This window comes from Lithobates pipiens, unplaced genomic scaffold (genome assembly GCF_037356315.1).
Source record: "Lithobates pipiens isolate NorthernLeopardFrog02 unplaced genomic scaffold, aLitPip1_a1.2 Scaffold_19, whole genome shotgun sequence".
Taxonomy (NCBI): Eukaryota; Metazoa; Chordata; class Amphibia; order Anura; family Ranidae; genus Lithobates; species Lithobates pipiens.
Window position 1 is genome coordinate 223,307,064 of NW_027507764.1, and position 13,348 is coordinate 223,320,411.

Consider the following 13,348-nt stretch of genomic DNA (forward strand, 5'->3'; position numbering starts at 1 on the left):
CCACTATGGGGCAGGCGAAGTGTGTCCTGGGGAGTGATTCTAACTGCCTGTGGGATAGGCTAGCAGTGACACAACACTGATCGTTGCTCCCGATGACAGGGAACAGACGATCGGTGTCCTGTCACTAGGCAGAACTGGGAGATGCTGTGTTTACTTCAGCATCTCCCCGTTCTTCAGCTCCGTGAGACGATCGCAGGCACCCAGTGGACATCGAGTCTTCGGGTCCCGCGGACAGTCACGGAGCTCGCGGCAGGCGTGCGCACGGCGGGAAATTACTTACTAATTAGGTGACTTCTGAAGGCAATTCGTTCCACTAGATTTGAGTTAGGGGTGTCAGAGTAAAGTGAGCTGAATACAAATGCACGCTACACTTTTCAAATATTTAGTGGTGAAAAAACTTTGAAAACCATTTATCATTTTACTTACACTTAACAAGTATGTGCCACATTGTGTTGATCTGTGTGTGTGTGTGTGTGTGTAATATACACATGCATGTTTTTTTTTTTTTTACTAAATAACAGACGTTCCAAAATTTACTAAAACAAATATCGCCTGTTCTTTTGCTTGAAATAACCTCTGCATGTCCCTGTATTTTACTCAGTATTCCAATAGTCAATATTAAGACGCTGATTACTTCACAGAGACTCTAATACACACCCTGCTCAATGGATTAAATCGCTCCCATTCATGCTACTATGCAATTTGCTTATTATTCTGTTTACATTACTCATTTCTACAGGATTCCTTGGTAGAAGTGGAGGACAAATACAAGAAGGCTATGGTATCCAATGCACAGCTTGATAATGAAAAAAGCAATCTAGTATACCAAGTGGACACATTAAAAGATGTCATTGAGGAAATGGAGGAACAGATGGCAGAATATCATAGAGAAAATGAAGACAAGACAAAGGTATTGTAAAAGCATGTTTTTCACCTTTGGCAAGTTTAAATGGATCTTTGATAACTAGAATGTAAGATACACATAGATATTCAGGTAATGCCAATACTATTCAAGTCACTATGCCATCACAGAGCACTGCAGTGGGAAAGCAGAAAACAGTCTCATTCACATAGGGTGTACTACAGCATACACCTGTGTGAAGGTACGTTTACCCGCACGGGTGTACACATGTTCTGTGAATCTCCATGAAAGAAATCCCATTGATGTCAGTTGGGACACAGCAGTCAGAACAGCCACTGCTACCGGTGTGATATCTGTGTGGGTGTATGTCCCCGAATTCACACTGCCTGCATTCAGGGCTTTGCACCCACTTGGATGTCAGATTGGTAGCAGCGGATGCTGAGTTCTACCTGCCGCACAGGGATGCATGTCACAGAATACTTGTGCATCTATCTCTGTATGACAAAATACAGCCCTCCGTGGGCGTACGCTTTAGTATGCCTCATGTGAACAAGGTCTTAGTAGGAATTTGGCACAATTTTTAAGCTTTTTGGGTTTTTTTTAGTTATAGTTTAGTACAATTAGGAGTAAGAACTCCATTCTTATAAAGCTAAAAATGTTTATCTTAATCATACAGGACACAGGCTTGCCAGTGTCCAATCACCTGGTACCTTCAGGTGATTGGACACTGGCAATGCTTTATCCCTACAACCCTGCTCTCTCCGTGAGACCTCAGTTGTGTGCTAGTGTCTTAAGATGATGGATGGCTTCTACATTTACAGAGAAATTGTTTGCTTCACTAGTTTGTTTTTATACTTAAGATTCTTCAGCCAGCTCTTTAATTAACTCCCCGTTCTATATTTTAACAATAGAAGTAGTGCATCTGAATCGGTTCAACCTTGGTTTAACTTTGGGTGCTGTAACTCTGTGGGGGATGGCCTGTAATGTTTCAGGTGCTCACCTTGCCACAGGGTGCTTTATAAGGTCATAGTCAATCCTTTTGGAACCTAGACCCTGAAGACCCCTCCGAAGATATACACACATTGATGGGAAGGAGTGTCCATCTCATAGTTCAGGGAACATGGTCATCTGAGAAAGCCAAACTCTCTATCAACATCGTGGATCTCAGAGCAATAAAACTAGCTCAGTCACTGGACTCCCCCCTTCCCTTCTTCGTCACCTGGTGAGGGTAAAGTCTGAGCAATCAGACAGTGTCACAGCTGTGGTTTATATCAACCACCAAAGGGGTACCAGGAGTCAGGCAGCCTTAAAAGAAGCAAGTCTGATCATGTGATGAACAGAATACACCGTCCAGCCCTCTCTGCTGTTCACATCTAAGGATTGGACAATTGGAAGGTTAATTACCTCAGCTATCATTGCCTGGACCAAGGGCAATGGGCCCTTCATCCCGACTTGTTTAACATCTTGTGTCAAAAAGGGGAAACTCCAAACGTGGTCAGCCTGGCCTCCAGTTACAAGACGAAGTTACCCCTGTTTGTAACCAAGACTAGTCCTGGCACTGGATGTTCTCTTAATTCCTTGGACCCCATTCCAGTTCATATACAGTGCCTTGAAAAAGTATTCATACCCCTTGACATTTTCCATATTTTGTCATGTTGCAACCAAAAATGTCATTGTATTTTATTGGAATTGTATCTGATAGACTAACAAGTGGCACCTAATTGTCAAGTGGAAGGAAAATGATAAATGGTTTTTAATTTTTTTTTTTTACATATATGTGAAAAGTATGGCGGGCATTTGTATTTAGCTCCCCTGAGTAAATACTTTTGTAAAACCACCTTTCACTGCAATTACAGCTGCAAATTTTTTTGGGGATGTCTCTACCAGCCTTGCACATCTACTGAGTGACATTTTTGCCCATTCTTCTTTGCAAAATAGCTCAAGCTCTGTTAGATTGGATGGAAGAGTGACTGTGAACGGCAATTTTCAAGTCTTGCCACAGATTCTCAATAGGGTTTAGGTCTGGACTTTGACTGGGCCATTCTAACACATGAATATGCTTTGATGTAAACCATTCCATTGCAGCTCTGGCTGTATGCTTAGGGTTGTTGTTTTGCTGGAAGGTGAACCTCCACCCCCAGTCAAGTCTTTTGCAGACTCTAAAAGGTTTTCTTGTAAGATTGCCCTGTATTTGGCTCCATCCATCTTCCCATCAACTCTTACCAGCTTCCCTGTCCCTGCTGAAGAAATGCATCCCTACAACATGATGCTGCCACCACCATGTTTCGCAGGCAGTGGGGGTGGTTTGTTCAGCGTTATGTGTAGTTTTAGTTTTCCGTCACACATAGCATTTTGCTTTTAGGCCAAAAAGTCCCATTTTGTAAAACCACCTTTGCGACTTCGCGTGTCTTCTTCTGACTTCTCCGCGCTTTCCGGTTCTTCTCCCTCTCTCCGGCTCTTCTGCCGAGCTCCTCTGCTATCATCTTCCAGCTCTTTTGCTAGCGTTGGCCCGGTCTTCTCCCTCGTCGTCGCCATCTTCTTCTTCCTTCTTCTGTTCTTTCGATGTTGACATGACGTGCTCTCCCGCTGTAATGCTGTGGACATGCTGCGTATGGACTTGAATAGGCATAAGGGGCGGGGTCACCGGGTGATGTCACACGGTGACCCCACTCATTATGACGACACAGTCCCCTTATGCCTATATAAGTCAATGCGTATCCACAGCATTACAGCGGGAGAGAGCGTTGTGTCAACATCGGAAGAACAGATGGAGGAAGGAGAATACGGCGCAGACTAAGTAGAAGACCGGGCCAATACTAGCAAAAGCTGGAAGAAGATAGCGGAAGAGGCCGGAGAGTGGGAGAAGTCGGAAGACCCCTGAAGTCTGAAGAAGACCCCCGGAGCTGCCTAATAAACTATTTTAAAAACCTGTGTAGTGTTTGTCTTTTTGACACTTTTTCCCCCAGGTGAATGGGTAGGGGTACGATGTACCCCATACTTATTCACATAGGGTGGGGTGCCTGGATCTGGGGGCCCCCTTATTAAAGGGGGCTCCCTGATTCCAATAAGCCCCCCGCAGACCCCGACAACCAACGGCCAGGGTTGTCGGGAAGATCAACATGGGGACAAGGTGCTTTGGGGTGGGGGGCCCGCAGGGCTCCCCACTTCCCCAAAGCACCCACCCCCCCATTTTGAGGGCATGTGGCCTGGTACGGCTCAGGAGGGGGGGCTTTTGCTTGTCCCCACACCCTTTTTTGACCGGCTGGGCTGCGTGCTCGGATAAGGGTCTGGTATGAATTGTGGGGGGACCCCCACAACGGTTTTTCGGCGTAGGGGCTTCCCATTAAAATCCATACCATGCGACGGGGCTAGCAAGGTGTCAGTCTCTCTGATAAAAGCGGCAAGATTGACTGACTTCCTTTTCTAGTCCCATCGTAACTCATCACGTTCAAGTTGAACAGACTTTAGGCCGTGTGTGGGTAAGTCCGTTTGTTCAGAAAGTCCGCTGGAACTCTGCCAAAATTCCGGCTGAAGTCCATCGGACCCTAGTCTGCTGGAAAGTCCGATCATGTGTACGCGGCATAATTGTTGTCCTGTGGACAGTTTCTCCCACCTGAGCTGTGGATCTCTGCAGCTCCTCCACAGTTACCATGGGCCTCTTGGCTGCTTCTCTGATTAATGCTCTCCTTGCCTGGCCTGTCAGTTTAGGCGGATGGCCATGTCTTGGTAGGTTTGCATTTTTGGATGATGGATTAAACAGTTCTCTGTGAGATGTTAAAAGCATGGGATATTTTTTTATAACCTAACCCTATTTTAAACTTCTCCGCAAGGTTATCCCTGACCGGTCTAATGTGTTCCTGTGCCTTCATGATGCGGGTTGTTCACTAAGGGTCTCTAACAAACCTCCGAGGGCTTCATAGAACAGCCATATTTATACTGAGATTAGATCACATACAGGTGGACTCTTCTAATTGGGTGACTTCTGAAGGCAATTGATTCCACCCACTAGATATTGGTTAGGAGTATCAGAGTAAAGGGGGCTGAATACAAACGCACGCTACACTTTTCACATATTTATTTGTTAAACATTTTAAATCCCATTGATCATTTTCCTTCCACTTCACAATTATGTTTCACTTTGTGTTGGTCTTGCAGCAAACTGACATGCTCAAACTAAGAGGAGACAATCCCTGCCCTCTTCCAAAGAGACCAGACCTTCTGTCTCAGTGCCCTTGTTCCTTTCTGTCTCATTAACCTGGCTTTAACGGTATGGCTGTTGAAACCTAGGACTTGAGAACGTCTCTGATTCTTCCTTCCCACATTACTCAAATCCAAATAGCAACTTAAAGTAAAATTGACTGTAATACCTGGGAATCCTCCTTTGCCTGATGCGAACACAAATTTCAATCCCAGGGATTTCTGATTCTCGCATTTTTGCCTTCTTACAATCTGGATTTGATCAGATGTGGGCCATAAATATTTTTAAGGGACAGATTTTGCACTAACCATTTTTTTCCCTAAAAAAAATCTGTTTTCCTTTGTGAAAAACCTTTTATTCACTGTGTTTCCCAGATTACACCACCTTGTGCTTCTTTGGGATTTTAATTTGGTTATGCGATATCTAACTTCCCAATAAAGACCTAACCCTTCCCTCTTGTGCTTTGCTCCTAAGCACCTCAAAGAGATTGCTCTTCATTATCTGGATGTTGTCAGAGCTGACAGTATTGTTTAGAAGTCCCAGCTTCTATAAGAAAAGATGGATTTTCTTTGTATCCAGTTCATATGTTCTCTAAGTTCTACAAGGTAGAAGTAAGCTTCTGTGTATCCATCTTTTGGCTGCAAGATTCTTTTATCAACACTCTGTTGGGTCTGATGACCCCCTGTTACTGTCGGGCTTGTTAGCACAGTCCTGTTCGCCTTGGGGACTTTTAAGGGTCTTTGAATATCCATGCTCTGTTCTGCACTGTATTATTAAGATTATGGGGATTTTGACTTGCCTGTAAATTCCATATCTTCAAGTACAATACAGGACACTGGCCAACCTTCCTTCTATTGCTAAGTTACTCTGCATTGCTTGCTACAAAACAGAAGACTCGCGGAGTGGGGTATGGTTACTTTGCAGTGTCCAATCACCTGACGGTACCAGTCTATGAATTTTCAGCCAGTGTTCTGTACTGTACTCCAATATATGAGCTTTACAGGTTAATCAAACATCATCGTTTTTGGGTAGGGATAACTATATGCTGTTCAATTAAGTCTCCTAAATTAGAAACACACAAAATTGTTACTAAATTAAGTCCACAAAAGATTGTTCCTAAACTATGCTATTTCTATCCCATGCAGGATTTAGAAAGACAAAAACATGCATGCGGTATTCTACAGCATAAGTTAGATGAACTTAAAGAAGGTATTCGCCAAAGAGATGAATTGATAGAGGTATGTATGAATTGAGAAACTGCACACTATCTTTTATCAGCTGAAAATAACATTTTAAGGAATTTTTTTCTAGTCATGGCCTTCACATAATCCCTTATAAAATCAACACAAATGATTGTTAATATTTTTAATTATAGGTTTCAATCTACTGCCTTTTCCTAAACTTTTAAAATGCTTTACTTTTACTTTATTTGTTGTTGCACTTAAGATATTTTCTTTTTTCTGTGTTTTTTTTTTCCCCATTTCTTTCCCTATTTCTTGTGAATTTTGATTGCAGGAAAATCAGCGTTTGCAGCAGAAAGTAGACACTTGTACAAGGGAGGTGTATGATCTACAGGAGACAGTTAATTGGAAAGATAAAAAAATTGGGGTAGGAAAAAGCACAAGGCAGTAGTGAATGACTGGATCAAATATTATAGCTTGTCAGAAACAGACCAATGCTTGTATATAAATATAATAATCTCCAATATACCCCATACTAATAAGAGATCATATTAATTGTAATTGAAAGGTTCATGTTAATCTGATATTCTAACCTTATTTTAAAAGGCAATTGGAGTATTCTGATCTGTAGAAATCTAAAACCAATTGATAAGACACGAAAAGCTTTTAAAATTAATAAGTAAATAAAACGGTCAAGGAAGATATTTTCCATGCTAACAGAAAATTGTCTGGAAATAAAAATTTTAGTATGCTAAAATCTAGACAAAGAGCTCGATTTCCATATAGAAACAAAGAGCTGAATTGAAACATATAAGTTGTTTTAGCTGTTGAATACTTTGTAAATCTGGTCAACCAGTGCTGCCAGACAGAATAAGGCATGCAGTGAACCTCCCTATAGACTACACTGCAGTTAAAGAAACAGCAGCATGCTGAGGAGATCACTGTGTACTCTGTACTTTTGTAAGCATGTCCACTGTTTTTGACTACAATGTTTGAAGCAATGGAACTTTGGTCAGAAAGTCCTTCTAGATGACATACTGACCACTTTAGCAGGTATAGTTTCATAAAACATTAAAAATAAGTGCCTATATTGTTTAAAATACAGTAATATACGTACGACAGGACTAGAAAAAGGAATTTCAATAGCCAGTAGCCAATAGCTTCCGTCTCATAGTTGAATCTGAGCATGCGTGCGTTTTTGCGCGTTGGAGTTGCATACACACGATCGTAATTTCTGAAACTTTTTCTGTTGGAAAAATTGAGAACCTGCTCTGTCTTTTGCTGGCGGAAATTCACCCAGCAAAATTCCAATGGAGCATACACATGGTCGCATTTTGGACGAGAAGCTCTCATTGGTCTTTTGCTGGCCGAAATTCTGATCGTGTGTACGCAGCATAAGAGGAGCTCAATGTCGGCATCAAATTTATTTCTCATTCGCTGAGGGACACAGGATTCACAAAAAATGTAATTGTACTGCTACCAATATCCTACTGTAGTCTATAGTATAACACAATTCTCTTTGAATTATATGTCCCTCAACTCCAGGAAAATGATTTTATTGGGGAGTAAACAAATCCAATTTATTTTCTGTGCCTCTTGATGAACAAGAACTCAGAAACAATTGGGTTATACTGCAGCCCACAGGAGGATGTCAGCAGCAATATAACCAAATTGTACAAAAATCTAATTTCTCTTATGTTCACTGCTGACACAGCTCCTTTACTTAGACCATCGGGTTGTTACGCCACCTTCAGGAGAGGACTAGGCAGCACATGTTAACATGTAAAACAAAACCAGAACCTTCTAGTTCCGCCCAAGGGGCAGTCCTTTCAGTAACAACCCCCCAGCCTGCATACTGCAACCTCAGTTTTTTTCTGCCTAGTGAAGAAGGACCTAGGAACCCTGCGGGCCCATCGGTCCGTGGATTTTTTCTGCAGAAGTTTGCCTTTTGCGCAAGATTTAGATCCTGTGATCTATCAACAGCCGGCTGGGTGACAGGCTGGATACCCTTATCCTTGTAGTCTCCCCAGCCTGGCCAGCAAGCGTGTGCAGACCAGAGCTCCGCGCTGGGTCAGCCACGACATGCCCCCCAGGCTCCAGGGGCAGCCGGTGAGCGTAATGCTCCAGGGGACACACATATGACCGGGCTACTGATGTCTGCGTCAGTGTGCTGGGCTAGCAGCCACCCCATACTGATTGGAGAGTGGGGCTGTGATGGAATGTTCCCCAGCTCATCAGGGCTGGTAAGTATAGCTCTCCCTGCCTCGGTGGGGCTGAGCAGCTGGGCATTCCCTGGGAGGTCGATTCGGGGGTCCCTCTCCTCCCCTCTCTTCTTTCCCTGTCCCTACCCCCCCCTGTGGGGGATGCTGCATGGCCGGCTGAGCGGTGTGTGTGCCACTGGGGGGGGGGGGGGGGGTCCTAACTTGGGTGGGTGCTGCGCTGAGTGGCTGTGCCCTGGATGTCTGTAATGTCTTTCCCCTGGGTGCCTGGAGGTCTGTGTTTGCCACCATTTCCTCTGCCTGCTTTTTCACGGTTTCTCATGTATACAGTGCTCGACAGCCATTTTTGGTGTGACCAGGGAGAAGCATGGTCAGACTCCATTTTTCTGTAGCCCGGCGGCTATTTTCCTTGTGATTATGTCCTTTGTACTGGACGCTCGGCAGCCATTTTGTTGAAGCCTAAACATGTTTTTCATGCTCAGCGCTGTTCTCTGGGACTCAGCACAGCGCTGTTTTCTCTCACAGGCATCTGGGATCTGACACAAGACACAAGCACACCTAGCTGGACAGCGCAGAACTCAGGCAGGGTGGTGAGTCCTGCGGTGGGGGTCCCTCAGCCTGCAGCAGTTAGGAGGGTGGTACCATCACTGTCCTAAGTCAGGTGGCAGACAGGGTAGGGTCAGCATGGCTTCAGAAACAGTTTTTTCTTCCCCCGAAATCCAGGCAATTGCAACCGGTTCGCCTGCAAAAAGTGCAGTGCCCATGGAGGCTTTTTCGGCGGTCCTTAACACGTTTGTTGCCAAGATGGAGGCGGTAGGTGGGCGCAAAGGTGGTAAAGAGCGGCCCCTGCCCCTCCCGTCCTCCGGGGAGAGCTCTGATGCAGACTCGGTCCCTGCTGAGGCTGGTAACCTCTTCTCTGTTTCAGATAACTCTGGCCAGGACCGAATGAACAGTGAGGATGAGTCCCCGTCCGGGTCCGCGTGTGACAAATCGCTTGTTGGAGCACTTATCACAGCTGTGCGTGATACCCTGAAAATTCAGGATACAGCAGATTCCTCTAATGATGTAGTGGTCCCTTTGGGGTCCCGTAAGCCAGCCCATTCACCTAAGGTGTTTCCATATCTGACTTATTTCGATAAGTTCATATACAAGGAATGGGGTCGACCGCAGCGGACCTTTTCGGTCCCCAAATACATGGCGGTGCGTTACCCCTCTGAGGAGAGCCTTCTCCAAAAATGGTTGGCTCCTCCGGTCGTGGACCCCCCAGTAGCCAGGTTAAACAAAGTAACCACGATCCCGGTAGAGGGGACTCCTGCCTTTTAAGGACCCCACGGACAGGAAGGCCATGGCAGTGGCCCTTTCCTTGTTTATGTATGTGGGGTCAGCAATGCGACCTGTACTGGCATCCGCACTTGTGTCACAGACACTTACTGAGTGGGCAAAACTTTTGCACCGCGAATTGGGGGAGCAACAGGCTTCTCCTGTCTGCGTGGAACTAGAAGACCAGTTAGTGCAAGGCCTTAAGTACGTTTGTGACGCCGCCCTGGATACCCTCCCTCTGTTATCCAGGGCTTCAGTGTCAGCAGTGGTACTGATGCGCCTGATTTGGCTAAAATGCTGGTCGGCTGACCAGGCATCTAAAAAAGCCCTGACGGATTTACCCTTGCTTGGTGAGCACCTCTTTGGAGCCTCATTGGATGACATTATTAAAAATGCCGCAGGTGGTAAGGGCAAGGGCCCTCATTTTCTTTTCACAGGCGGCTTCTTCGTCTGCCCGGAGCTTTGGCTAAACGTTCCCAGCCCAATGGGATGACCTCTGAAGGACAAAAGCGTCCCTGGAACCGCAAGCCTAACAAACCTGCGAGCAAAAGTGCTACTGCAGCATGGGTGGGGGGTTGCCTTCGGGAGTTTGCAGCCCGGTGGGCCTCTCTGTTGTCCGACCAATGGGTCTGCGATCTGATTTCCTCTGGCTACAAGATAGAGTTCCTCTCTTGGCCACCAAACAGATTATTCTCCTCCGGTATACCCTTAACCCTGGCTCACCGGGAGGCCCTAATGGAAAGGACCTGCTGAGTTGTGGGTTGATGGTACCTGTTCTGGAGCCGGATAGATTCCAGGGCTTCTACTCCAATCTGTTTGTAGTCCCCAAAAAGGAAGGGGTACATCCCATCTTGCACCTAAAAGCCCTCAATTGCTTTGTAAAAGAATGGAGCTTAGTAGTCGCTGCACTCCATCAAGGAGACTCCCTGGCGTCTGTGGACATCCAGGATGCGTACCTGTACATACCCATATGCCTACGGCGTCAGAAGTTTCTGCGATTTGCAGTTGGGGAAGCCCACTACCAGTTTGTGGCTCTCCCTTTTGGCTTGGCATCAGCCCCCCGAGTCTTTACCCAGGTATTGGCTCCAATTTTGGCATTGCTGCGACGACACGGGATCGCGATCGTAGGTTACCTAGACGATCTCCTCCTGAGAGCATCTTTATCCTCAGAGTTAGAAGAGGATGTGGCGAACACCATGCAGACCCTACAGGAATTTGGGTGGCTGTTGAACCTAAAAAAAGTCAGTGATCGTACCGACTCAGTGCTTGAGTACCTAGGCCTACTGCTGGACTCCATGGAAGCCAGAGTGTTTATCCCTTCAGACAAGCTGCAGACTCACAGAGCTGCGGTAAAACTGTTGGTGAACCGCAGGTGGTCGTCTCTACGCTTCTACGTGCAAGTCCTGGGACTCATGGCGGCCTCTTTCGAGGTAGTACCGTATGCCCAGTTTCACACCAGAGTCTTGCAGAAGGAGATTTTGACGAAATCGGACAAATCTCTGTTATCCCTGGATCGGCAGATTCAGGTGAGCCAGTCAGGCGCTCCCTGCTTTGGTGCCTGAGATCTCCGGCACTAAGGTCCAGGCAGTTGTTCCTACCTCTGAATTGGACAGTGATCACAATGGACGCCAACCTAACAGGGGTGGAGTACTGGGAGTACAGTCGACCCAGGGCCTCTGGTCAGAGGAGGAATCCAAGTTTCCGATCAATGTGCTCGAGCTACGAGCCATCAGGCTATGTCTCTCCACATGGTCAATAAGACTTCGAGGGCGTCTGATCAGGATCCAGTCAGACAACGCCACGGCAGTGGCATATGTCAATCATCAAGGAGGAACAAGAAGCTTGGCCACCGCATGGGAGGTCGCTCACATCCTTCAGTGGGCAGAGTGACATGTACCGGCCCTATCAGCTATTTACATCCCAGGAGTGGAGAACTGGCAGGCAGACTACCTAAGTCGCCAGATGCTGGACCCAGGAGAATGGGCGCAGCACCCGGAGGTGTTCAGGCTGCTGTGCCTACGTTGGGGCACACCAGACGTGGATCTTCTGGCCTCCCATCTCAAATGGAAGGTGCTGAGATTTGTGTCCAGGACAACCGATCCTTTGGCAGATGCACTGGTGGCTCTGTGTGGTCAGTACCAACTAATCTATGCCTTTCCTCCGCTAAAGCTGCTACCACGTCTGCTTCTCAGAGTGGAGACCGAGGGGATTCCAGTAATCCTTATTTGCCCCAGATTGGCCTCAGCGTCCCTGGTATGCAGACCTGGTGGTGGACGCCGCTATGAGAGGACCTTCTGTCTCAAGGTCCAATTCTCCATGCTGCTGTACCATCGCTGGTTTTAACGGCATGGCTATTGAGAGCCAGGTGCTAAGGAACCGGGGCCTCTTGGACTCGGTAATTCCAACTATGTTGAGAGGAAATCATCTTCTCGGAAGATATATCATCATACCTGGAAGGCCTACATCTCCATGTGTGAGGAGAAGGGATGGCGTCCGTGATCCTATTTTATATCCAGGATCCTGCTGTTTTTACAGAGAAGAGTAGACCATAAATTGGCTTCTATAAAAAAGAAAAAAGATTGGCGCCATTAAAGGACAAATATCAGCTTTGGCTTTTTTTTTTCAGTGACCCCTGGCGTCACTCCTTAGTGAGCACGTTTGTTCAGGGGGTCTGACATGTAGTTCCTCTGGTGCGTCCACCGCTACCCCAGTGGCATCTGAACTTGGTGTTATCGGCGCTTCAGAAACCGCAGTTTGAGAATATCAGAGAGATTCCTCTGACTCTTTTTCCCAGAAAGTGGTCTTCCTAGTGGCTATTACATCAGCCAGGGGGGTTTCGGAACTGGCAGCCTTGTCTTGGAAGTCATTCTATCGGGTTATCCATAAGGACAAAGTGGTGGAGCGTCTGCAACCTTCTTTTCTGCCGAAGGTGGTTTTGGCGTTCCACATCAATGAAGACATTGTGTTACCATCTCTGTGTCCTAAACCGACACATCCTAAGGAGGTGGCCCTCCATTCCCTGGAAGTGGTCCGGGCTCTGAGGGTGTATTTGTCTGCTACGGCTCCCTTTCGGAAGTCAGACTCCTTGTTTCGGTGGCTGGTCCCAAAAAAGGCATGGCAGGCTTGTCGGCCACCATTTCCAGGTGGATCAGACAGATTGTAGTACAGGCCTATGCCTTGAAGGGGCAGGTGCCCCCCTTTCCCATCAAGGCCCATCCCACCAGGGCAATTGGAACGTCTTGGGCCTTCCAACATCAAGCGTCTGTCGCTCAAGTGTGTAAAGCGGTGACTTGGTCATCTGTTCACACCTTTACAAAATTCTAAAAGGTAGATGTCAGTGCATCAGCTGATGCCTGTTTTGGCCACCAAGTTTTGCAGGCAGCCTTGTGATTTGCAATTGCATTTAATTTTTTTCATTTTTTTTTTACAAGAAACACAGTTACCTTTAAGTAAATGCACTGTTGCATTGTTACCGCAAGTTTCGAGGTGGTTAGATAAGGTGGTGACTCCCAGATTAAGGAACACTCTGTTTTTGTGGGTAAAAATTGTTATGCGTTTCCCACATTCT

General features: G+C 46.3%; 1 protein-coding gene across 18 annotated transcripts in view; it reads left to right on the forward strand.

Moving 5' to 3' along the window:
- Window positions 1–13,348, forward strand: part of LRRFIP2 (LRR binding FLII interacting protein 2) — a 183,844-nt gene that overhangs the window by 153,727 nt on the left and 16,769 nt on the right. For 10 of the 18 annotated variants that reach the window (XM_077491726.1, XM_077491732.1, XM_077491731.1 and 7 more), the window contains 3 exons: window positions 740–910; window positions 6,206–6,298; window positions 6,576–6,668. In XM_077491726.1, coding sequence (XP_077347852.1) covers window positions 740–910; window positions 6,206–6,298; window positions 6,576–6,668 — 357 coding nt within the window. The remainder of the gene's footprint in view (window positions 1–739; window positions 911–6,205; window positions 6,299–6,575; window positions 6,669–13,348) is intronic. The other 8 variants (XM_077491733.1, XM_077491737.1, XM_077491736.1 and 5 more) reach the window with 1 other exon arrangement.